This window comes from Buteo buteo, chromosome Z (genome assembly GCF_964188355.1).
Source record: "Buteo buteo chromosome Z, bButBut1.hap1.1, whole genome shotgun sequence".
NCBI lineage: Eukaryota > Metazoa > Chordata > Aves > Accipitriformes > Accipitridae > Buteo > Buteo buteo.
Window position 1 is genome coordinate 10460126 of NC_134204.1, and position 24903 is coordinate 10485028.

Here is a 24903-nt window from a genome sequence, read left to right on the forward strand (position 1 = left end):
TCTTTGTATCTTATATTCTTCAGGAGTCTTACTTATTCACTCTTCCAACCTCTTAGAGGCTGCTCTCTGCACTGTCTCGTGTTGGAGGCTTTAAAGTTCATTTGCAAAACATCTATATCCTCCTCCATGGTCTGACATTTTTTGAAAAGCCTCCCTAGTGGAATCAGGGTTAGAAATTTAAGCCATCATACATCCGGTTTATTGAGATAAATAATTGTGGTCAATTAAATGTAATTACACTGAAAATTACAACACTTCAAAATCTCTTTTCCAAATACCAAATATCTCTTACTACACATACAGGCTCCGGGAGTGTAAAATTGACAGTACCTGTTATACTGTCAACTCTGTTAGTAAATATAACCTGGTACGTATAATACACTAAGTGAATCATATGAAAGATCAATTTCAGTTGGTGACTTAATTACTGCTTTGTAATTTAAATTCTGTAAGATTTGCCTAATTTTTTCTAGTCTTAACCTTTTAATTAATTTAATTTTAAATCAACTCATAACATCATCTTTTGCTGTAGCATTTTGTTAAGAATCAAATAGTCAAGAGCTCAGTTGATGTGTTTGGGGAAAAAGATGTGTTAACAGATTTTATAGAGCTTGGGGATCAAAGGAGCTGTTCAGCCATCCTGTTGTGTCTCTGGTGCATTGCAGGCCATTAAATTCCACCCACTTACCTCTCTGTCTAACCCATTTAGTTTGATTAGTGCATTTTTATCCACAGGAGACTAAACATTTGTGTGCCATAGAGTCTTACCTGTTTGATAAAGCCAGTCTGATGCCTTCCCTTTCTTAGCTTTGTCCCTGGAAACAGCTACATTTAAGTTACTGTGGGAATTCTTTTTTTAGCGTTTGCACAACAGAAACCAAGGAGAGATGGGTTAACTCTCTTTGTTATTGATGTCAGAGTGATGGTCTCATAATGAAAATCTGCTAAAATACTTTCCACCTGTCTATACTGAGAGACCCCTTGACTCAGCAGAAGATGACCAACAGATATTGAGGACAGGCAAAACAGCTCTACATACTCTCTCTTAAAAGCATCATTTTATGCTCTATTTTAAAGATTTGTTTTCTGAAATACAGCTGTTCTTATGCCCATGTTCTATAAGCCAAACAATATTTGTTTCATTTTGTATTTCCCGTTTCCACCAAATACTAAGGCTACATTATCATTATAGCTTGACTTTTCCATAGCAAACATCCTGGAATCAAGTCTACATCTCACACTCTAGTCTAAGTAGCAAAAATATGTCAGGGCCCTGAGGGCAATAATAGGCTGTAGCGGCCCTGACCACCCTCACCAGCATCACTTCTCATGAGCAGTGGGACAAGCCCTGGCTGCTGAGGCCCCTGCTCTGCTGACTGCATTATCATGCTTGAGTATCAGCTCCCCATCTCTTAGGGAGCAGCCAGTGATTTCTGCAGCCAACCCCAACACATATTCTGTTCCCCCCAAAACCCAATATTTAGGTAGATAAATAGCAAAGTAAAATCTGAGTAAAACACAAGCCAACATTACTTAGCCATAATTTATTTACTTATGCCAGATACTTAATTATTTTTCCATATTAACTTGTACTTCAAAGGACTTGGTTTTCTTCTGCTTGCTTTATTTTCCATTGCTAAACCCCTGATATAAGCTACAAAGCAGATTGCCTAATCTGAGTGCTTTGAGTCCTAAGAGATAACAGTAGCAAGACAGAAGATCCGGCCTTGATTTAAGTCTTTGCATTGGGACTTCAAGGATGAGGTTTACTAATATGGGTAGATTTATAAAGAATAGGAATTTTGTAAAATCCTTTTACCTGAAAATGATCCAGATTTATATGGCATTTTCTTCAGAGGAATTCTGGAGCCTCCATGCAAGGGAAGACTAAATGAATTGATTTGTTTAACCTCCATAGTGCTCTGTAAGTGTATCAGCGCTGATAAATGCCAGGGAGGCATAAGAGCTGTTTAAGGCCAGTGCAGGCACATACATTAGTTTAAGAGATAGTTTGGTATGCTGTGGGTTTGCTCTGGTTGCCTGTCAGGAAAAGGCTCTGGATCCAGTGACCTGAGGGGTCTTTTAATTTCCTCTGTTTCTCGCATGCAACTGTGGTTGTGAAATTAGCCACACAGATAAGGAATGCTGCTGACTCCATGTTTTATTTATTGCCTAATGCATAGTTTACTGTGGTTAATCAGCTCAGTACTATTAAAGCTCAAAAGTTTTAAAATCTTTGGTAAGAAGATAGAACTATTGTTCATCTGTCATGACTATAGGAATGCAGCCTCTGTAGTGAAGTGTCACTGTTGAAAAACTGAATGATCATACATTCATTCTGTTACAATTTTTTTTAAAGTTAACTGTTGCAGGCTTGGATATGATTGGGTGAGCTGCATTCAGAGTCTTTCAAGCTAAGGAGGCACTTAAATGGTGAGTCCCTGTGCTGAGTCTGTTACTTGGCAAGCAGTTCCCTGGGAGTAAAAGAAGGGAATTTTGTGTGTTCAGGGGGTTGCTATAGAAAACATCCTTGTTTCTGGCCTGTGATGTGGAAGGTGCTGCAGGAATTCTTAATGAGCATGTTGCTGTGCGGCTGAGATGTAGTATATATACCACCTTGAAATAAATTTTGATGTCTTTCTGCTGTAATGCTTAAGCACCCTCAAACATGCTGCTCCAATCAGTTTGTTTGGGTTAGATTACCTTATATTGTGACAATACTTTTGTGTCTGTGCACTGAGATGAAATTATCTGTCTCCTCTAACTCAGATCAGGAAAAGGTAAATCACTATATGTGAGGTCTGCAGAGCTCGTGATCAGACTTTCTGTACAGACATTATTGGCAGTGGAGTGCCAGTCAGTACCAACACTGGCCAGATCAGCTAGTTATTAACCCAACTTCCACTTTCATTGCTTTATTTCTGAACTTAGTTACTCCCACACCAAAATGCTGGGCACTGTAGAAGAATCTGTGCAGAGAACTTAGACGCACTGCTGTATGAATCAGCGTGAGCAGCATGCATGTTGGTTAAACCCCAGAGTCACATTATAGTGCATAAAACTATCAACATGAACACACAGCATAAAGCATGCAAAATTTCCTCTGTGTTAACTTCTCTCTGTGACTTGATCTTGCTACACTGCATGCCATAGTCACCCTTAAAGGCAAGGCTGTGTATGTAAATAATTTTTGTTAAAAACCACTATAGCGAAATACTTCTCCATTTGTATGTAGTAACTTAACATGTATACTAACTAATAGTTGTTTCTTTTGATAAATGCCCTTAAAGCAAAATAAGCTAGATTACTAAAGCATCAGTGGGACAGAACTTAAGAAGGCAGAGAGTGATGGAATATATATGTCTTTGTCTATGATTAAAATAATGTATTTTAAATTGTTTTGGATACAATGTAAGGATTTATGACGTCTTCAGCAGAAAGCTATTTGACATACAGAAGTGAGAAAACAGGAAGAACTAGAAGTAGAAAACGTTAATACTGATAAGCATTGGGAGTTTATGTTTCAGGTAATAGGTAGTTTGGTAGTTAGGAAATTTTTCCCTGAGGGTGGTATGGTATTGCCAAGTCTGATCATTCAGAGATCACGAGGCAGGCTTTCAAAATTATGAGATTATTACAAATGATAAGACTTGCCTTCTTTTTATTTGCCTCCTATGTTTTCAGGGTGGAATCTGTTTGGTGTTTTAAAACTTTCCTTTATTGACATGAGGGCTAGCAATGTTTTGTTCTGAAATAAAGCAGAAGCAGAACTTGTGTTTAAATAATGAAGAGGAGGCTTGGGAAAAAAACCTCCTGCTGTTGCAGCACTCCTGATAAACTTTCAGAAATTGGCAGCCCTGTTGTGGCTTTTGTCTATAGAATGCCTCGCACAACTCTCTAAGCAGTGTCCCCTCATGAAGGTAGAGGCAGTGGTTCCCAAATAAATGGAATTCTGTGACCTGAGAAAAATCCCATTGGGTTCATGGCTATGCAAATCTGATGACTTGCAACTTTTGCCATTTAACATGTCTTCTGAGACCAGCTTGCAGTTCCACTGTGATCCCTGGAATACAATAGGAAATTGCTGGTAAGTCACAGGTCTGGTCCAGCTTTGCTAGTTTGTTGCTCATTGCTCTTCGTTTGCTTCCTTTAAAGCATTTTAGTTTATCTGTAATGATTGCTGTTGTGGCTGAACTATTTATGATTTTTAATGTAGTTTTGCAAATTTGTATTCCCACTGAGAAGAATGAATTAAGTTTTGCAAAGGAAAGTTTGAAATACTTTTTCAGATTTGCAAAAGGGTTTTCAAGATTTCCAGCCAAACCCCAAGCCCCACTGGGATCTCCCATACTTTAAAGGCATCAGAGCTTAGCTTCTTCCTATATGCCTCTTGTACTACAGGATCTCTGACAGCCTCTAATCCTTCCAGACTTCACAGCATGGTCTGAAAATTGCAATTTCCTTTTCTTCTTTGAAACAAATTCTTATCTTTTCTTGCATATGGTATTACAGCTGACAGTATGTAGTCCCAGCCTGAATACTAAGACTGCAATGCTGTTTCTTGAGTTGTGCTACAGTGTATAAAAGACATCAGCTGGACTCTCAAGGTAGGTGCCAGGGGAAGGAAATCTCAATTAATTTACAGATGGCAGTCGGGTGGGACCATGTTCTATGTTGACCACCAGCTGATTCACATTTTAACAAGCTATTGTTTTCCCAATTTGAATCCATTATTTCTTGAATCGTCAGCTTTCTCCAAGCCTCACTGGGTGCCATTTGCTCTATTAATCACCTATTTTATATTTTACTTAGCACATGCATTTACATAACTGCAGAATTAGTTAAGAGGAAGGAGGGAATAGGACTTCCAGCTGAAGTAGAAAAGAAATTGTTGTCAGTTAGGGCAAACAGCTGCGGAGCAGGAATTCTGAAAACCACATGTAATGACCAAGATAACTGGGCAATGAAAGCTTACTCTCAGTTTGGATGATTACCACACCTTACTGGTATTTTCTGTGTTGGGTGGGAGAGGGCAATCAGGCAATATCTATAATACTGCTAGGCTGTATTCTGATTTCATACCTAGGTTTGCCAGTATGTCTGGCTATGGAATTATATCTGATTTCTGTTCACATAAACAAAATCAGAATCAGTCCACTGTTTTCATTGGGAAGGTATTTGATGATGTCTGCCTTCTGCATTACAGTGTAAGATTTTTCCTTTGTTGGAAGGAACTGTAAATTAGCACATCAGTTTGATTTTAATCTTTGGCTATTGCGGTGTTGGTTTCATACAAAAGTCAAAGTATGAAGTTAAACAATGATATAAAATGAGGCTGGAGTGGGCCTCCAGAAATTATTTCTCTGTATTAGGTCAGGCTTAATTCTGCCTAATGGCTTCTGACAAGTATGTGGCACTTTTAAGACCGGTGTCTTAAAGCTCAAGAGGATGAGGGCTCTTATCTCCTCTTAAGCAGCTTGTCCCAGTATTGTCAGAGTCACTTGCTGGAGAAAAAACTTGCATGAGTGCACCTGACACTGCTTGCCAGAGGGTTTGTTATGTCTCCAGTCCTGAAATTCAGAAGTAAAGGAACAGAGCTTGGACTGCAAACCAAATGAGGGATTTCCTACTTCAGCCAGGTGGGCAAGCAAGGAAATATCCCTCCTGGAGGAGAGTCTCCTTTCCTGTGGCTATGCTACCTTATGGCAGCAGGGACCTTTAAATTCCTTGTGTAGCTGTGCATGCAGAGGGCCTTGAAGCTCATCACGCACTATGCCCTACTGATGTCCTTCTCTTTGGAGGGAGACTCCTGCAAGGGAACACCTCCCCAGAATAGGGTTCTGTTGCATGAAAACATCCACAGAGAAACATGCACGGGTTAATGACTGGTCAAGTATTTTGTTCCTTGTTGCGAGATTTTCAAAGGACACTGAGTACCAAGGAAGAAGGGCTCATTCCCACCCCGAGACCTGTCCCCTCTTTCAAATGGCAAAGAGAGGGCTGAGGGCATACACAGAGGCTCTGAGGATGCTCAAAAGGGAGCACCCTCCCTTTTGTGTGCTATGTAGAGACAGAGCAGAAGAGAACCAATGTATCCCCCAGAAACTATGTCAGCTCCTGTCACTCAGCTGTTTACAGACTGAATCTGTGGAATTGCTAGCTTTATACAGGCAGAGTCGCTGGTGAAGGCATTTGGTGTAGTACCACATGTGTTAATGTTGGCTGGCATCACCTCTGTACTATAAATATCCCTATTGGATAGCGGCACAGCATTAATTCTTGCATGTTTTCATGCCAATTTTACTTGCTTTTTCTAATCAAATATTTACAAACAATGCTGCCGTGCTCTCTGGCATCATGAGGCAGCTCTCTGAAGGAAACCATTAATTTTCTGCTGTACAGCATCGGCTGATTAGATGCTTTGTGGGGGAAGAACTGATATGAAAACACAGAAATGAAAACAGCAATATTCTGCCAAGCACTGCAGCCTGTTACTACATGTTGCTTTCATTCATCAACTGGTTTTATTCATTTGTCTGAAGCAATCCTAGTGAGTGAATCTTATCAGAGAAGTACACAGACTGTGAAGCAGTGTTCAGGAGCACAGGAGCTTGCCTTCCTTGCTGTCTTCTTTCTATACCCCTGCTCCCAACACCAGAGGTCAGCTTTCTACTGTTCATTGGAAGCCCTTTCTGCTCCAGCTATGGCATCTAGCTGTTGCAAAACATAAAGAAATCAAGAAGATCCGACCCTCCTCCAGGCCAAACATGGCTTGCGAGAAGGGTTAAGGTAGAAATACTTATGGGTTGGGTGATTTGTATTGCACTTCTCCCAGCAGAGCTAATTTTTGGTTGCCCTTGTCTTCCAGCCTGGTGCTGCAGTTATCTGTTTGTTGTTTAGACTGACTTCAAAGCCAATGGATGTGACAGCTCCTCCATGGTGACCTGGGATTGCAGAGGGGACAAGATGTCTGCCTGCCTGTTTTAGTTACTTAAATGGTCTCCATTGCTGGGGTGTCTGGGTGCTTTTCTGCCTTGACTGTCTGTGTCTTCCCAGATGAGATCAGGCAATGCTGCTTCCATTCTTACTGATGAAAAAGCCAAACTAAGGGCCCCACAGAAGACAGCATGTATCCAGAGCTGCATTCATCTCAGATCCCATTGGGCAGTCCTAGAAACAGAAGGCTCTATTCCAGCAATTCCCATAGAGGGGCAGTGACTCTAGAGGCATTTTTTTCGGACAGGTTATTCAGATGTGGAGTGCTGCTTCTCCAGACTTGTGCCATCACACCATGATTCTGTTTTGGAGAGCCCCTAACTTGTCCCATCCATCCCCTGCTCCTGCAAAGAGCAGGAAGATTGCTAAGTCAGCTGTCTGTCTTTGCTGGCTAGTATCCAGTCAGAGAGCTGGGTCACCAGGCAGCTTTAAAGACCTAGCCCTCCTTAGATTTCATTTAAGAGCTGCTAATTATACAGATTGAGTTTTACATGCATGCAATATCACCATCAGTACCCTAAAATGACAGTGCCATTTAAAATGATTGAGTTTTCAGCCAGATCAGTAAGCACAGGGTCACTGGGGTTAGCACACAGAGGAGTGAAGGAAAAATGGCAGAGTGAAAGAGAGATCAGCATTTTTAGCAGCAGCCCATGGTTAGATTGTTTTGTGTCAGTCATGAAACTGGACTTAAAAATATTCTCCTATCCTGATGTACAGTCTGAGAAAGAAAACTTCTAGCTAAATCAGGAAGAGCAGTTGCAGAAGTGCATCTTAGGAGGTCTGATGTGGGATGCTGTATGCATCCATATACTAGAGAGTAGCAGGAGGGAGGAGCTGCTACTTCTGTGTATGATGCTGGTGAGACCTTTATTGGAATGTTGTATCCAGCAATTAACAGTTCAGTCTTCAAAAGGGATGTGAAAATTGAAAAGGGCTCAGAGATGAGCCACAGTATGACTTATGTTTGGAAACTCTGCCTTACAGTAAAATACTTAAACAGCTCAACTTACCTTATTAAGAAGTTTAAGTAGTGATTTGATTACTGTCCATTAGTTACTTGAAGGGAAAAGAAGGAGATATCTTACAGAACAGAACTCTTTCATCTTACTTTTCATCAAGGACAGAATCTAGCAACTGGAAGTAGAATTCAGAGATCTCAGAAAGCTGGAAATAAATTGAATTTTTAATGGTGGAAGTAATTAAGCATAGGAACAAATGCAGGATTTATTCATCACAGTGATCTCCTTTGGCCTTAGAATTTATAAATCTACATTGGGCTCATTCCATCATTAGTTCTAGCAATATGTATGTTACTTTGTAAGCTCCTGAAATTAGATAGCTTGTCATTACTCCTAGGGCAGAACAGTACAAAGAAATTGTATAAGGCCCCATTAAAGACTTTTTCTTCAAAGACATTTCTCTTCTGTCTTTGTTCTGGAGATGAGCGAGGATCTTTCTTCAACAGAGTGGATCAGTAAAAACCTGAAGGAAATCTATCTAGTTTAATGTTTTCATTAGGGTTGAAACTTGTGAGATGTCCAAACTCTTCTTAGCTTACCTTTGGTTTCTTGCTGCTGCAAAACAAAAACACATATTCTTCAATATAACATTTTTCTCTGCTGATCCCTGCTTAGGGAACTCAATCATAGTTTTCAGTTCTTCACTTCATGCTTGGTAATACTTGCTAGGCTGCCAAACTGTCAGAATATACCCAGCAATACCTGGATGCTAACCTCCACTGACTCATGTTATAGGCCACTTCAGGTTAAGATTCTATCAGGAATACTTTAAAAAATCTGGCCATTGAAGAGTAAGTGCAGACCAAATTTTCAGTTTTTAGAAACTTCTAACACCAGAACATTATAAAAAACTGCACATTTTGTGGTGTTTTTTGTTGTTGTTGTTTGGGTTGTTTTTAATTATTCTGAGTGCTGCATGTTTTGTTCTCAAGGATATCACTTTGCTGTAATATATGTGAGAGACGATAAAAGTGAGGTTTAGGATATTGTGGGATTAAGTCAACTGCAGAAGGTAGGAAAAAATTATTCAGGGATGCTTAAATCTCTGTATCAGTGAGGAATCTAAGTGGTGAATCATGTAACTAGCTTCGAGTTTTGTCTTCAGCAACTCTTCTACACTTCTGTTTTCCTAACTATAAGATAAGGAGAATGCATTTCCCTGGGTGAAGAACTTGAGGCCTACTCTGTGTGTAGGACTGGGTAATCTAGGCATCCTTAATTTTTCAACATTATCACACTGGATTTAGATCATTACTAAATTTTAGCAAGTGACTGCTGTTGGAAAGAGTCTCACCTGCCATAAAAGAAAGGCAGCATGTATTGCTCCAAGAGCTATTGCCAAATCATTCAGCCCTGAGTTATTCTCATCAGATTCCTCCAGGTATAAGAGAGGTGGCTGGGATTCATTGGCATTTTCCAGTTCCTCCCATGAAATGGTGCCTGATGAAGTGGTTTCCAGCACTGCGTAACAGATCTTCATAGAGGAACAGTTATATCAGAATTTTTATTGTTTGGTGAGTTCTTAGAAGAGAAGCCAGTCCAGTAGATTCTCAAGATGCTGATACTGTGGATGCCAGATTGTGGATGCCAAGGATTTTGAAGTTTGGAAATGTTTGGCTCAGCCTTCCTGGGCACCCTTGGGGCTGTATGACTGTATCTTTGTGTCCAAGCTGTAAGACTGTGCTCAGAAGAATGAGATCACCCCACCAAAACCCTGGGAGCTGTTTTTCACATTATAACATGGTATTTGCTCCCTGAAGTGTCTGGGTGTTTTGCTGTGCTCAGTTTCCCGGGCAGTTTAGCTGTCTTGCCCAGGGCCAGATGCAACCCCTTCACGAAGAGGGGAGGTGCCCAGGTGCACTCACTTCTCCACCTTTGCTCACACAGGACAGGAGAGTGACGCTCTGGAGCAGCACATACTTGCTAGATGCTATGCAGTCCCAGGCTTCTTCCTCTCCTGGAGAGATTCTGGAAGGAAGTCAGACTGCCCAGCAGCTAGTGGGGACAGGAGATAATGGGGAGTTAAACTCGCCTTTAACTCCGAGCGAATCCATGGTGTTGACCAGACTTGTATGGTTTACATAGTGGTTGGCTTCCCAGAGCTGGGAGTCTACAAAGTTGGCTGTCACTAGAGAAGGTAGAAGTTTGTTCTTATATGTATAAATACCTGATGGGAGATAATAACAAAAACAGAGCCAGGCTTTTCTCAGTGGTATCAAGTGAAAGGACAGAAGACAATGGACAAGAACTGAGATAGAGAAAAGTCCCTTTAAATGTAAGATAGAACTTCTTTACTGTGAGAGAGGTTGAGCGATGGAACAGTATCTCCACAGCCTAGAGAGGCTGTGGAAATAGCTTCTTGGAGATATTAAAAACCTGACTCAATACAGTCCTGGGCATTGTGCTCTAGCTGACCCTGCTTTAAGCAGGTGAGATTGGACTAGGTGATCTCCAGAGGTGCCTTCCAACTTCAGCTGTTCTGCAGTTCTGTGATTCTTTTCTTTCTTTTTCATCTTTTATCCATCATATCTAAGTGTGAGCCAAAATTTGGCCCATGGTTTGCATAGATACTTGGTACTTTATATAAGCCTTTTGGACCAGTTCCATTCCCTTGTAACAGCTAGTTGCTGTTTGGAAATTTCACTCTGAAGGATTCTTTCTCTTCTTGCCATAACAGCCTTTTTTATCCCTGCCTTTGTCATCTGATCAAAGGATTGAAAGCTATTGCTTCATTGCCGTATACATTGTGAACTGGCTTTTTTTGAGACTAACAAATATAAAAGTTACTTCTGGTTTCATTCAGGTTTTTTTAGAAAACTAATAGTTTTTCTCTAAAATCTACTTTTAGTAGCTTTTAAAAACCACTTATACTAACTGTCAATCATACACTTCACATATCTGCTTGAGATGCACAATATTTCATGTACTAAAATAAAAGCAAGCCAAAAAAACCAAATTACTGTGAGAAGAACTGAATATCTGGTGTATATTCCAGTATTATAAAAGAGGAATGCTGAAAGATACTGTCCAGATTTAATGATTGATAGCTGGCTGCACAGGGGAATAGGAAAAGGACCCTTAGGGACCTGGGAGCTGCTTAAGCACAAGTTAGTAGGGGCCTAGACAGTGTTCTAGAAGAAATACCACTGGGTTTATGCCCTGTTTTCATACACTTCCCTAAGCATTTTATGTTAACCACTGCTGCAAACAGGATAGGGGCAGGTGTCTGAATGTCTGTAATGGGTGCTCTTAATATTCATTGTTCTTGAAGAACATGCCTGTGCAAAATTGACTGCAGGTTGGCCTGTGCATATAACTCTGCTGCTTCTTTGCTTCTGAATCAAATCTGGGTCTTCTGCCAAGTGTCTTCAGAAAAGTTCTCTGAGCTGCAGTATCATTTCTAATTGCCTTCTCCATGGTCTGGACTGTACATGTCCATTTCATCAGGCATCTGTCTGCTTTCAAGAGGCCATGGCACCATCATGAAACATAAAACATTCCTGTCCTTTAATTATGGAATACATGAGCATCTCCTGCAGTGTGTGCATCCCCCTCAGAGCTCTTCAGGTCAGGAATACTGAGATGCTAGCAGCCTGACTTGTTTGCAGTAACAGCAGGCTGGTGTGATTATCCAGAGGCAACACATTTATAGATGTGCATTTGTTGCGTGATCCTGGGGATTTCTAAACGATGTATGCCTCCTGGAAGCCCCCCACTTGGCCACTTGATGGCACTCTTAAATGTTTAGTTGGTTGCAAAAGCTATCGAGTACGCCAGTTTAGAACGGGTTAGAGGAAACAGAGCCTCAGGTATTAAATAGTGAAACACTATCTGCAGCTTAAGTTGACCAAAACAAGGCAGACAGGAGCAAGAGTTCAGCTGGTTGTGCTGACTGCTGCCAGATGTGTAATGGTAGGATTAGCACTTGTTCAGCTTCCCAGCTCCAGAGTGCTCTGCAGAGACGAGTGCTTCATCCTGGGTGTTCGAGCTGGGAAGTGTCCTCCACTCCCTGGTTTCTGAGGAGCTATGGGAGTGAGTTATGCAAAATTGTTAGTCTGTGTAGCTGAGGGTCAAAACAGAAATACATTCCTGGAAACAACAGGAGGGTTGCTTTTGACATTATTGATATACTTTTATAGCCCACATCAGTCACCCTTTTCCTCCCTCATCTGTGATGTGTATGCTTAGAAGTGCTGTGAGAAGCATGGAGAAGAAAGGACTAAGACCACAGTAGCTGGTCTTGGCAAAGCAGGCTCTGGAATACAAACCTCCCTGTTGTAAGTCTTGTACCTTTATCATACAAGATCAAGATACATTCTCTCTCTCCATTTTATTTGAGTATCTTCAGTGTGTATGTTAGCATTCATAACATGCAGACAGTTGCACAATTACTATTTCCCTTGTAAAACCAAGCCCTTATGAATATCTTATTTAAAGAAGAAAATTTTAAAAAAGTTGAAGTGCCTGCTAGACCTATCATGCAAACCCCTCTCTGATCAGAATGAGAAAACTCTGTTTTTACCTACAGCATTCCAAACTCAGCCCAGTCACATATTCCTTCTCTTTTTGCAGTGCTCAGCTGGTCGCCTTTATGTGAACCAGGGGAGAACTGAGCTGCAAGCCAGATCCTCCTGCTGTTTTCAGGAAGGTGCTACATCTTCTCATCCCTTTCTCCCCTGTTCTTGTGTGCTTCTGAGCCTCTGCTGTCACACGCACTGACAAACAGCGTATTGTTCCAGGCGTTTCCTAAATCTCTCATTTTTGTTGGCCCAGTTGACTGTGGTCTCTCTTGTATTACTTTGCCAGACTGTGTTTCAGAGTAAGATGCAAATATACCTGACAGCTCGTTTTCTTAAAGGCTGTTTTTATCTATCCATCTGTGCTTCTGAGGTGTCTGTCTTGCCTCTGACATGTGCGGAGCCCACAGCAGTTATTAGGAGTGCGACACAGCCTCAGGACATGCATAAATTACAGTTTGCCTTGTCACCTGTCAATTTCATCTTTTCTAAAATGTCCAAAAGACTTAGTAATTCTATTTTTTTCCCTCTCCTATCCAAACTGCAAGTTCCATGCTTCCTAAACAGAGCTCCAGCTAATAACATTAACTTGATACAGAGTACCAGGAATTAGTCCAGCAGGTGGTGAAAGGTGTCAAGCAGAATGTTGAATTTGACATTCAAACATCTGAATCAGCATAAACCAAAATGATCTACGATTTGCCTCCACTGTATTGATGGGCTTGCTCAGACCTTGCAGATCTTGCAGTGTCAACACTGCTAACTGGAGGGCATATATTTCCCTGGGGTGGGAAGTGCCCGTGCTCACTGAGTTCAGCCCAGCACAGGTGGTCTCAACAGGGAGGTTCAACTTCCACTGACAAATGTCAGAAAATAAATGCCGGTGGAGTTATCATCTGAGACTATCTCAGAGGGGGTGCTGTCGGGATCCATGGTGGCCCTGCAGCTAGGCATTGTTTTCATTGGTCCTCTGGATGGAAATATAAACTCACAGCAGATGAAATGTGTGACTGATGAAAAGGCAGGTGGGGTTGTAAATCATGCTGGGAACAGGGCTGTCGTACAGAGTGATTAATCTTGTGGTAAGATGGAATTATTCAAACCAAATGCATTTTAATGCATCCAAATATAACATTATACCTCTCTAAACAAGGAGGAGTGCTGTGTTTTAAAAGGCAGCGACTCTAAAAAAAAAGAAAAAAAAAGGCTTTTATGGACAAGCAATAAATTTGAGTTCCCAGTGTGATATCTTGCCAAGGAGGGTGAACATGATCCTGGAGTGCAAACACGGAGTCCTGAGTGGCAGCAGATATGATTTAAGCATTAGTGAGACTGATATTGGAATGTTATGTTTGGTTCTGGAGCTAATAATTTTCAAAGCATGCAGAAAAACTGCAGATAGTTCAGTAAAGAGCCCCATATTGATTCGAGAGTTGGAGGAGATGCCCTAAAGGTGGAGGGAGGACAATAAATGGTTGAAATTTGGACTGCAAGTGAATTTTGTCTGGCCCTAGCACAAGTCCTAGCCATGCGATGTCCTCCACATACCTGTGGAAAGTTTCTTAATATTCTACTCTTCTCCATGTGTGTTGAGAAGCGGCTTTCTCTTTGCAGCTGTGAAGGCAGTGCCTTTGACTGGTGTGGCTGGCAAAGCTTGTGATGACTCCCAGATTTTTGCTGAGCAGGCCTCTCTATGCAGTGCTGGTGAAAATAAATGGGATTTTTGCATTCAGACTGTGAAGGTTTTCGAAAGTATGTTGAAGGGTGACTAGTGTTCTGTTTTAAAGTATCTTAATGAAGAAGAAGCACCAGATACAAAAGAAGTCCTTCATCCAGTTGAGATAGGCATAGGAAGAATTAACAGCAGGAAGCCAGATAAGTCAAATAAGGAATTAGGTGCAGCTTTTTAATCACTCAAAGCTATTAAGCATTGAAACAAACTGCAAAGTGAAACAGTGGCTTCTCTGTCTTTTGAGATCTTCAAATGAAGTATGTATATACTAGCCAAAACCAAGTTATCAGGCTCAAAACAGGATATACCAGTAACATTTGTGAGCTGTAAAATAGAGGAGGCCAGGCTTTCTGGCCTTGAGCTGTGAGGTAATGAATTCTCAAAACATTTTCTTTTCTGGGAAGTGACTGTTTTGAAAGTTCAGTGTTAGTCTTTTCCCTGCCCACAGCAGGGTTCACAGCCAGATCCACAGTGATCAGGGCTTGTATCAACACAGCAGTATACTGGAGTACTTCTGGGCATTTTAGGGAATAGGAATAGAATGGGCATCATTGATCCCAGTTTAAATTTCTCAGGGATCCTGGGATGAGGCCTCCTTGAGCAGAATCCTGTGAAGTCCCAGTTCTGCTCCCTGTTATTCTAGCTTGCTGTAGTGTCTTTTGCAGTCCTCTCTGCTGCCCTTTCTCATTCCCTTGGCTGTAAAAATGAGTGCTCCAGATACAGGCTTAAAGCACTCTGAAGTGCTATAAAACTTCCAGTTATTATTGTTACTCCCCAAGAGCCTTTGAAAACACATTCAGCACATGCCCAAACTCCCTGAGCTCCTTCAAAAGATTTGTTCTTTACTCATTTTTCTGAACTACTGGCATACAGTTAAGCTTGAAGTGCCAGCTGTTTCCTTTCTTACAGTACATCCATTCAGTGACCGCAGCAAAGCGTGGAGTTGGCAGAGCTTTTTAAATAAGCCAGGAGAGTGTCTTGCTGAAGCAGCGCAAGCTCACCCAGCATGTTTCACAGCAGGTTAGATTAGCCTGTGCTCAGTGCCATGCCGCACAGGTTTTGCTCACTGATAGAGAAAAAAATGTATTGAGAATTCATTAATTTGTGACTTGCTCAGTCATCTGTCTATGCCATGCAGGCTATAGCACAGGCAAGTTCTTAGGCTGTGCTCAGGGTTTTGTAGACCTGGATAATAATAATAATTTGCTTGGAAAAATTTGCTGGCCTGCAGATAACCGTTTTTGTCCTCTACACTTTAAATATCTGAAAGGCAAGTAAACAGCTGAGCCATTTCTTCGAGTACCAAAATTTTTGTCTTTGAAACTGATCTCTTCTCCCCAGAGGAGATCACCTGAGTGTAAAGCATAGCCAGCCCCTTCCCTTGGCTTCTCGGAAACCCAAACCTGAAGGGTAGAGCCCCAGCCAGCAAGCTCATCAAAGCATGGGCATATGTAGGAAAGGAGAGTAGATGTGCTTGTGCAGCTGTGATGCTCAGAAACAAGCAGCTGTTCACAACCGTGCTTCTCAATCTTGCTTCTTTTTTTAGATGGGCTCTTTGAGGAGAAAGGACAGATTTTAAGCAGCAGTGGTTCCTTTTAGCATGGTGATTTCTTGGTCCAAGCCATATCAGCGAGACAGCCGGCAGACTTGATTTATATAAAGCTATGTATCACAGGATCTAAGATGTAAGGCTGCAGTGGTGTGGGTTTTAAATCCTCCAAAGAGAAGGTAATTTGCCAGTTTATCACACAAGAAACTGTAGCACTGGCTTCTTGTGTAGTAAAAATATCTACTTTGACTCGTGACCATAGAGGGTGCTCACGTTGAGATTTACTACCTGAATGAAGAATTTACCCCAAGCATTGTAGTTTCTAACTTGAGGATACTGTTGCATTGAGCACAGCCATTCAGCCACTAAGCATTTTGGAGGAAATGGAGGAAAAACATGTGTGTCTCATGGAGGTTTTGGTGAACTAAAAGCAAAAGATACAAATAAAAAAAAATTGTGTCTGGCAAGCAAAATATTTTGATCTGGTATTGAACATGTGCTGATTCTTTTAAATTCAGCAAAGAAAAAATATAAATGAAAAATTTATTAAAACAGACACTTAGCAAGCATCAGGATGAAAGATTTAGATGCTTTTCAAATTTTTGTTTTGCATGAACTATTTGGTGATACCACAGTGGTATCCTGAAGTACTTTGCTACTAATAAATCAGTGTTTTTTGAAAAGGGTTTGGGTCGAATCTGTCAAGCTGTAAATACAAATGCAGATGAATATTTTAGACAGCAGTAATAGTTGGTTTCAAACCCATTTCTGATCACATGTGATGCTTACAGGCTCAGTTCTCCAGGTTGAGACCAGTAATCATGCTATCTGCATCTTTCATTAGCAAAACTTTGCTTCCCACTTACACTTGTTACATGTCAGGGTCTGAAATGTAACCTCCGCTGAGGTGAACGCTGAGGATCCTCATGACATGCAACTCTTCCTCATTACATAAGAGTCTGCTCACTCTTGTCTTCTTGCTAGGCTGCCTTGTGTCCTCCCGTAAAGCAGAAGAACAACTCCTGCTGGCACTGATTGTCAGAATAACTGTCTGATATCTCTGGTATCTCCAGCCCTTGTATCTCAGAAAAAGAGCCACTTTGCACATTGTGGGTCTGCATGGGGCAGATATACTCTCTCTGCTTTTCCAGTGCATGCTGGTGCATCCATGTGGTGCAGAGCAGCTGTCTCAGATCTGAAGCTGCTGCTTTCACCTGCAGCAGTGGTGTAGCCCTTGTCAGCTCTTCGGTCTGCACCTTCTCCTTTGCTGTGTGCTCTGTGGCCCTCTAACATTGTTTCAGGGAGCTACCTGCATCCTGAGAGACCGACTACACAGGACTTGGGGCATGCTGCAGTGCTCTGCTAGTTTTTACTGAAAACCACAAACCTTTCTCTTGAAAAGACCATGCTTAAAGCTGGGTAGGTGCTGTCCCTGCCATTCTGGAACACTGAATATCACTAATGAAATAAGACCTTTCTTTTCCTTTATTAAAGAACATGTTGGTATGTCACAGTTTAGTACTCTGGGTGAGAATTCACCCTTCATTGAAATGGATTTATATGCCTGCTCTCAGAAGGTTATTGTTTTACTGGGATTTATGTGCCATGCTTCAGTGTTAATTGTGGATTATTCTCATCACTTTGCCTTTCACCAGAAATAGGCTGTACTTTAGCAATCACATTATCCAGACTTACGTGCAGTATTCACACATCTGTGAATTAACCCACATACGTGGGTTATTTTGTAACATAAAGGAGACAATGCATAGGATTCAGCTCTTGGATTAAGATGGGTTTAACAGTCAGTAGAGGGCTGACCATTACAGTCGGTGGAGCCCAGAGAGTAAATCAGCAGACCTAATATAGGGATCTTCTTTAAAGTGAGTTTTCTACACTCACTGAACTGGATTGATTGATTTGTACCGATAGTAGCAGGAGCTTAGACTCTGAGTGCACAGCCAGCCAGCCACACGTAGACATGCATTTGGGTGTCTTAATCTGCAAACTGAACCCTGTGTTTCATTCTGCCAGAGCTTCTTCCCAAGACCTTGCTTTTCCCCTGCCAGGCTAACTTCCAGGTGGACTTGCTGAAGCTGCTGAGTTATTTTACCCCATAAAGGCCTGCTCCATCATGTCTAATTGAGGAGTGTGGCTGGCCTATGATACTGCCAGTTCAGCGGAGAGAGAAGCACCTCCAAAACCCAGTTCAGATCTTTGGTGGCTGAATCACCCTCTGAAGGGGTGTCTCCTCTGCTCTTTGTGCAGGGAGAATGGGGGACAGCTGTCTGAGGCCTCTCAGCACAGTGCTAATAGGTGGAAAATGAATGTGCACCACAGACTGTTTGGAAATACACCTGGCTGGTCAGCACACTCTAGGAGAAATAAGAGCGTGAAACAGGTTGAATTCAAAGGCTGTCTAACCGATTTGACTTCATAGTCCATTCAGCTGTCAGTTGCTCCTGGTAGGTCATTTCCACAGCCTTCCCAAGTGTTTTTGCTCCTGAGGGCAGAAGGGATTCATCCTTATCATGGCTGGACCTCAACTTAATGCCGGTTCAATGACATTACTTGGCTAAGAACAAAGACTATTCTGTGAATTCAAAGGACAGGGCAAATCTCTGATGGAGAAAGAAAGTTCAATTCCTTTTCAGCTAGAATTCTAGGACTAAACTTCTCTCTCTTCCAAAAAAATATGTTAAAAATATTATTTGGGTTCAGATATGTTTAAAGTAATGCCAGTGTTGGAATCTCACCTTTCTGCAAACTAAGGAAGCCATTTCCCCTGCCTGGCCCAAATGTACAGAAAGACTTGTGAAAATAGAATATTTCCACAATCCAAATACAAAGCAGCAGTAGTATTTTTGTTGATGTGTGAGTTTCTTTACTGGTTCTTTGAACGTTTTCTATGTGGCCCTGATAAATTTGAGGTAAGCAATGTCTGTACCTGCATGCTGATTTGGGATCAGCTTGCTGCCAAGGAGAGTTTTCTGAAGTTAGTGTTATCACTGGGGTACACATTTACCAAGTCCTTATCCTGCAGGCTGGTCAAGATATTAAGAAAGGTAGCAAGCACTTTTAAAAGGAGATGACTATTCTGGAAATAGGACATATAGTGGGTACTTGAAGCACAGAAAGCAGTAAATTCCACCCCCCACACCCACCCCATCAACCCACCCCCCCACCCCCCTGTATACTGTGTGCCCGAGGGCATTTGACAGTAAGAAAAAGTGCTTGGAGAGATGGCTAGGATACTCTCAGAGAGAACATTGTTTTCATAGATTAGGAAAGTTCCTTCTGTGCTTCTGGAGAGCTTATCTACATCAACAGCTTTTCTTCCCCTCTAAAAGAATTTGAAATTGTTTTTTAGATGAGAAAAAAACCTAAGAATTGCAGAGACAATCAGGACATGATTAAAAAAAACACTAAAGAAAGATGGTCCTATTGAGAATAGGGAGAGCTAATTTCAGGCAGTGCAAAGGAAAGGTGAAAGTAAAGAGAAAAGGAAGTGGAAAGGCTTTGCAAAAAAAGTGCTTCTGTGCCAAGCAAGGAGGAGATGTTGGGGATAAGCAGAAAATAAAGCTGTAGTGACTTGTACATTGTACAGTTATGTGTAATGGCAGTGGATAAGATGCTTTACAGACAATTCAGTGAAATGTTTTTCTTTGAAGAAGCAGTGGAGGTAGTAATAACAAATATTGCCAATACAGAAATTGAAATGCCACTATCCTTGGTTCAGCCTGCATGTCTGCAATGTTAGTGAAATCCTAGTCCAAAGAAAGAAGTGTCCACAAAATTCCTTTTCCCTCCGCACTTTTTCTCCAAGGCTTCTCAAGTCTCTCTCCTAGAAAAAACTGCCAAAACAGTAGTTTTTCTGCATAAGCCCATTGTCCCCATGTCCTGGGCATGTCATATCAATGGATGAAAGGACATTCAGATGTAGGCACACCAACATGATCATTTGGTCCTGTGACTGATGTCCTTCCCACATGACATTGAATTCAGGCAGGTTTTAGGCATAGGCGGTACTGTCAGACTGTATGTCTTAATAGTAGAGAATCTTGGAAATGGATTTAACAGCAAAGCTCCTCCTTGTTTAGATGACTTCATGAAACAGGGCCAGGGCATGCTCCTACTCTACACCATGAAGAACCCCTCCTTCCCAGAGTATGTCTTCAGCAGTGAGAGTGGTATCATGTGCCTGGACTTCCATCATGACCACCCCTACCTTGTGGCAGTGGGCTTCTATGATGGCAACGTGGCCATCTACAACCTGAAGAAGGCAACCTCTCAGCCAAGTTACAAGAGTAGTGCTAAGTCAGGAAAGCACACGGAGCCAGTGTGGCAGGTAAGGGTGCTTTTCCTTTCCTCTGACTGGGCTTTTAATAGGGCTGAGTTTGGGCACAGCAGAAAAACTGCTGTGTGGGGAAAGGTGTTGGTTTAATACATGCCTTAGTGATTGGTTATTAAGTTGTATTTCAAGCTAATTTTGAAATATGCAGAAAGGCAAAGCAATTGTAAGAATCCTTGGTCCTCAACAGAAACTAAACATGTGAGCCAAAGCTTGCTATAAAAAATTATTTCTCCTTAGTTTTCATTATTATGAATGACTTCTGTCTGGGGAAGAACTGATCTCTGTATATACCAGCATGCAGTGCTATTTATGTTTGAAATACAAGATCACAGGGCAGCAAGTGATGAGCAGTGTGTAAAAAGCATTATCAACCCTAAAGGAGAGCTCTGTTGGGCACACTAAACCCAGGGGCAGCTGCCTGTGGAATTGCCACCTGGATTCAAGACATACTACCTTGTAGTTGATCTTCAAGTATTCTAGTGAATTTAGAATTCCGATGTGCAAGTAATGCTCCTAAAGTAACGCCACTCTGGCATCTGTCACAAAGAGTCACCAGATGGATGATATTGTGAAGGACTGGGGTGAATATATTGCTACATCCAGCTAACTTCAGAGTTATGTCTACAGTGTAACCTGAGTTAAGATTGGAGCACTGGAAGATATATGCCCTTCTGATCTCATTTATAGAGTAAAAGTGTGGCAGCATGTACTACAACATGGTCTGTATGAGCCTGTAGAGGTTCAGGGTGTGTATTTGGTTTGCTAGCCTGGGCTACAGGTGTTGCCACTGTTAACTATTGCTGTCACCGCATTTGGGCTGCCTCATGTTGTCATACCTCTAGGCACACTGTCAAGGTTCCTTGTACTTTAGCACATGCCATGCATGGATTGTCCCCCAGCCATGGCTCCTTGTTATTGCATCTTCCAATAAAAGTCCAAGAAATCAAGGGATCCTGGTGGGACTGCAGATGAATATGGAATATTCCAAGAGCAAGACTGGTGCTTGCTATAAACAGAGACATTATGGAAATATAACATTTCAGAAAAGACTTAAATTATATATTTGCTGCTTGTCTGTCCAAAGCTTTTCCTCTAGCAAATATTTTTAGCTCTTCTTAGAGGTTAACATGGTACCCCAGCTGTGGTTGTTATCATAATACATTGTGTCAGGCACGTGCACACACACACACGCGCGCGCACACACACACACAGAGAACTCCAAGCTTCTCCTGTTGCCGTTTAGGCTTCCAGTAAAAAAGCCTGACAAAATAGTAAGTCCTGTGTGCAGCTTTTCATGGCCTTGCTGCAGCATGCTGTGGGAGGTCAACAATTGTTACTGCACGCTGTGGATGCCAGAATCCCAGATCATTTGTGCTCCAGATGATATTGGGAAGGACAGGGTATGCTTAAGGGGTGTTATGAGTGGCCTCATCCCTACAGACCAGAAGCAGGTACATTAAGCGGTAGAAGCAATCTGTACAGGGTTTTTAGAGGTAGGTTTATGTGTACCACTTGACAACAATGTGGCTTAGAGGTAAAAAAAATCATTAGGCACTCTAGCAAGATAGCTCTGAAAAGGAGAGAAGCTACCTCATGGATATGGCTAGATGTAGGTATGAGTAGCCTCTAGATCCTGCTTGTTTGTTTTATTTCCAAAGGTTGAGTGCTGAGAATTATTATTCTTAGTTTTCTTCTGCAATGAAGTACTGATATTTTTAGTAAACTTTACAGGTTTTTACTTGCTACAAAACTAGTGAGCAAGGCTACTAATAAGGTGATTGCACAGCATTCAGAAGAGCTTGTACCTCTGTTGGAGAGATCTGAACTGTAGGCGTTTGTCAATATCAGCCAAAAGGTATAGAAAAGGTTTTCTTTCCATCTGATGGCAGGAAAAGTGACATGAAGGACTGTTAGGTTGAGACATTGGATTGTTATTTCTCATTCAGCATTAAATGATTCTAGAAAGTGATGCCTTGTTTTTCATATTTAGTTCAAAGATGCTCTATTCTCCCCCACCAACACCCCAACTAGTCTGAAGCCTGTTCTTTGTCTAGACCACCCTGTGTAGTCCTCACTTCTGTAGAGACTGCAAGCCCATGACTTTGAATACCAATTAGAAAAGTAACAAAGTTCTCCCGAACAATTAGGAGCCTTTGTTCTCTGGACTGCCTGGTTCCTTCCTTTTGAAACAATACAGCCCTTTCACAATGGAAGCAAAATGGGAAGTGAGTAAAGCAGGCTGACAACTCTTTTCTTGTGCCATTTCATCTTCGGTGATTTAATAATATCTCTGTAAGTTTGCATAAAACAAAGCTGATGTAACATAGCCCATTATTAAAAGCAAAATAGAATAATACAAATTTTCTAATTCTGTTACCTAAGAATGAGTTTGCCTGATACTGCTCCCCATATTTTTAAAGAGCAGAGCAATAGCTTCTTACAGATTTGGCAATTGTCTTCCATGTATTAAGTGCTACTGTATTGTAAATAATGGAAAATTCTGGGTTGTTTTAAATTACACATTTCTAATTCTTTACTACATATTGATTAAAATCCAAAGCCAGAAAGGAATAAACACATACGTAGACATGTGAATGTATATGCATGCAGTGCAATGTGGCTAATACACCAGCAAAACCTTGGGTCTTACAGGAACATAGAACTAGAAATGGTCTCCCAGGTCAGTGAATTCAGGCCTCTGCCTTTGGCTGTGAACACCAGCTTAAAAGGAGTCAGCTCCTGGGAAACCGTCAAACCTGTTGTGTTCTGCCAGGCAAAAGCCTATGTGGTGTTAAGCTAAACCCCACTTTAATCAAAATAATGCTCCAAATAGCCAGCAAAATCCTCATACTCATGTCACCTCTAGCACTGAGTACTCCTAGAAAGCAAGTGCCCGGACAGGGTATCTCTTTGAGCCAATGGCTCAATCGCAGACCTTGGCTCTGGCTGTTAGAGATGGTGGCCAAAGTGGGACAACTTGACTAGACTTTGGCACCCAGAGCCCACAAGAGCAGTCTCTTCCGGCTAGAACTGACACACTGCTGGGAACAGGATCTCAGCATAGAGCCTCTCCCTTTGCCAGCCTTTGAGCTTTGTTCTTACTTTCTCCATTCTTTTTAAAAAAGTTTATGATTAAAGTTTATTTACAGCTGAGAAGAGTGCTTTTTTTCTTACCTTTCATCACTGGGATGAAATACTAAATATTTTAGGTTTGAAGCATTTGCAAGCTGGAGCAGTTCAGAAACAGGGATTGATAACTGAAACTATCATCTGCTCTGTCAATGTTTATTTCTGCTGTTCAGTCTCCCTCCTAAAACACATCTTATTCAACAGATGTTTCCACTGTTGCTTCTAGTTCACTTTCACATCAAACCAAAAGGGACGTTATTTCTGCTTGCTGCTGGGACTAGTACAGAGCCAATACTGCTGCAGAGGGATGGAAATATTTTTTGTTTTCACTTGCTCACCATCAGAATTACTGACTAAATTCCCACTGCAGAGTGTTCACCCTAAGATCTGCAAAGGGAACTTTCTTCTGGCTATGCTTAGAGCAAATCTCAGCTGTGGCAGGCTTGGCTGTATGCACAGCATGGTTTGGAATTGCTATGGAGAGATGACTGGTTAGAAAAGCAACTTGGTTCATTGTTAATTTACTGAAGCTGATCTGACCTCACTGAGGAGCTGATACCATGGAGCTTCAGATGGCATCCTGAAAGAATTACTTTCTGCCTTATATTCTTGCATGGGAGGAGAAAAGGCCGGCCACTGCTTACTAATTCTTCACCAAATACCATTCAGGTTAAACGTGACGCTCGTGGTTAGGAGAAAAAGGACAAGGCAGGATGGTAATAGTCTGCAAACTGCCAAAGGAAACTAGAGTGAGTGTCAGCCTGCAGAGTGGTTTCCAAGTAGAACTTGTGGAAGTCTCATCTCAAGTGTAAACCAGATAAAACAGACCTGAGACCTGCTCACTGGAGTTTGCCCTGTAATTGTGTGATCCCTTCTTCATCTCTACTTTCTATGTTCTAATCTAAGTCCTTAAATAAGTCTACACTGAATCTTAGCAATTTGTGAAGCCACCCCAGACTCAGCTGCAGACTTGTCCTCCTGATGGAAGTAAATGAGTTCAGTTATAGAATCTGTTCAAATTCAGCATGACCTGCTGTTCTCCACTCTACTCAATGCTGCTGGGCACAGGTCCACAAAAAAAAGGCCTTTCCAGGAAACTGATTGTATTCGCTGCACTTAGGAGAAGAAAAGCATTTTGTTCATAATCCACTGTCACACCAGCACATTGTTTTCTGATGACATGCAGCCTCCTAAATCTGTCATCTGCAGTCATACAGATTTTGCAGCTTGCATTGCCTCTGAGATGTTACTGCTTCACATAATATTTCGTTCCTTTGGCTGCAGGCACACAAAGAGTTTGATGCAAAGGAAATAAAACAAAAAGACAGAAGGTTGCTATCAAGGTCAGAAAAAAGATCAGCTGTCTCAGAACAAGCTCAGCGCCCTTCCTGTTGCCTTCACTGCTAAGGAGCACAAAACAGGTGTTTGCTGGGGGTAGTACAGTCAAAAAAACTCATTCAATTCTGTGAGGATACTGTTAGGAGATAAGTCTAGAGGAGAAATAGAAGTCTGGAGAAGAAAGGAGAGCAACAGAGACTGAAATCAAGGAGGCTAGACCCAAGATAGGGTTGAGGAGCATCAGGATGCGAGCTGGCAAGTGGGAGAAT

General features: G+C 41.6%; 1 protein-coding gene across 1 annotated transcript in view; it reads left to right on the plus strand.

Moving 5' to 3' along the window:
* Positions 1-24903, plus strand: part of DNAI1 (dynein axonemal intermediate chain 1) — a 136899-nt gene that overhangs the window by 37744 nt on the left and 74252 nt on the right. The window contains exon 12 of the mRNA XM_075019832.1: positions 19914-20161. Within this exon, the coding sequence (XP_074875933.1) occupies positions 19914-20161 (248 nt within the window). The remainder of the gene's footprint in view (positions 1-19913; positions 20162-24903) is intronic.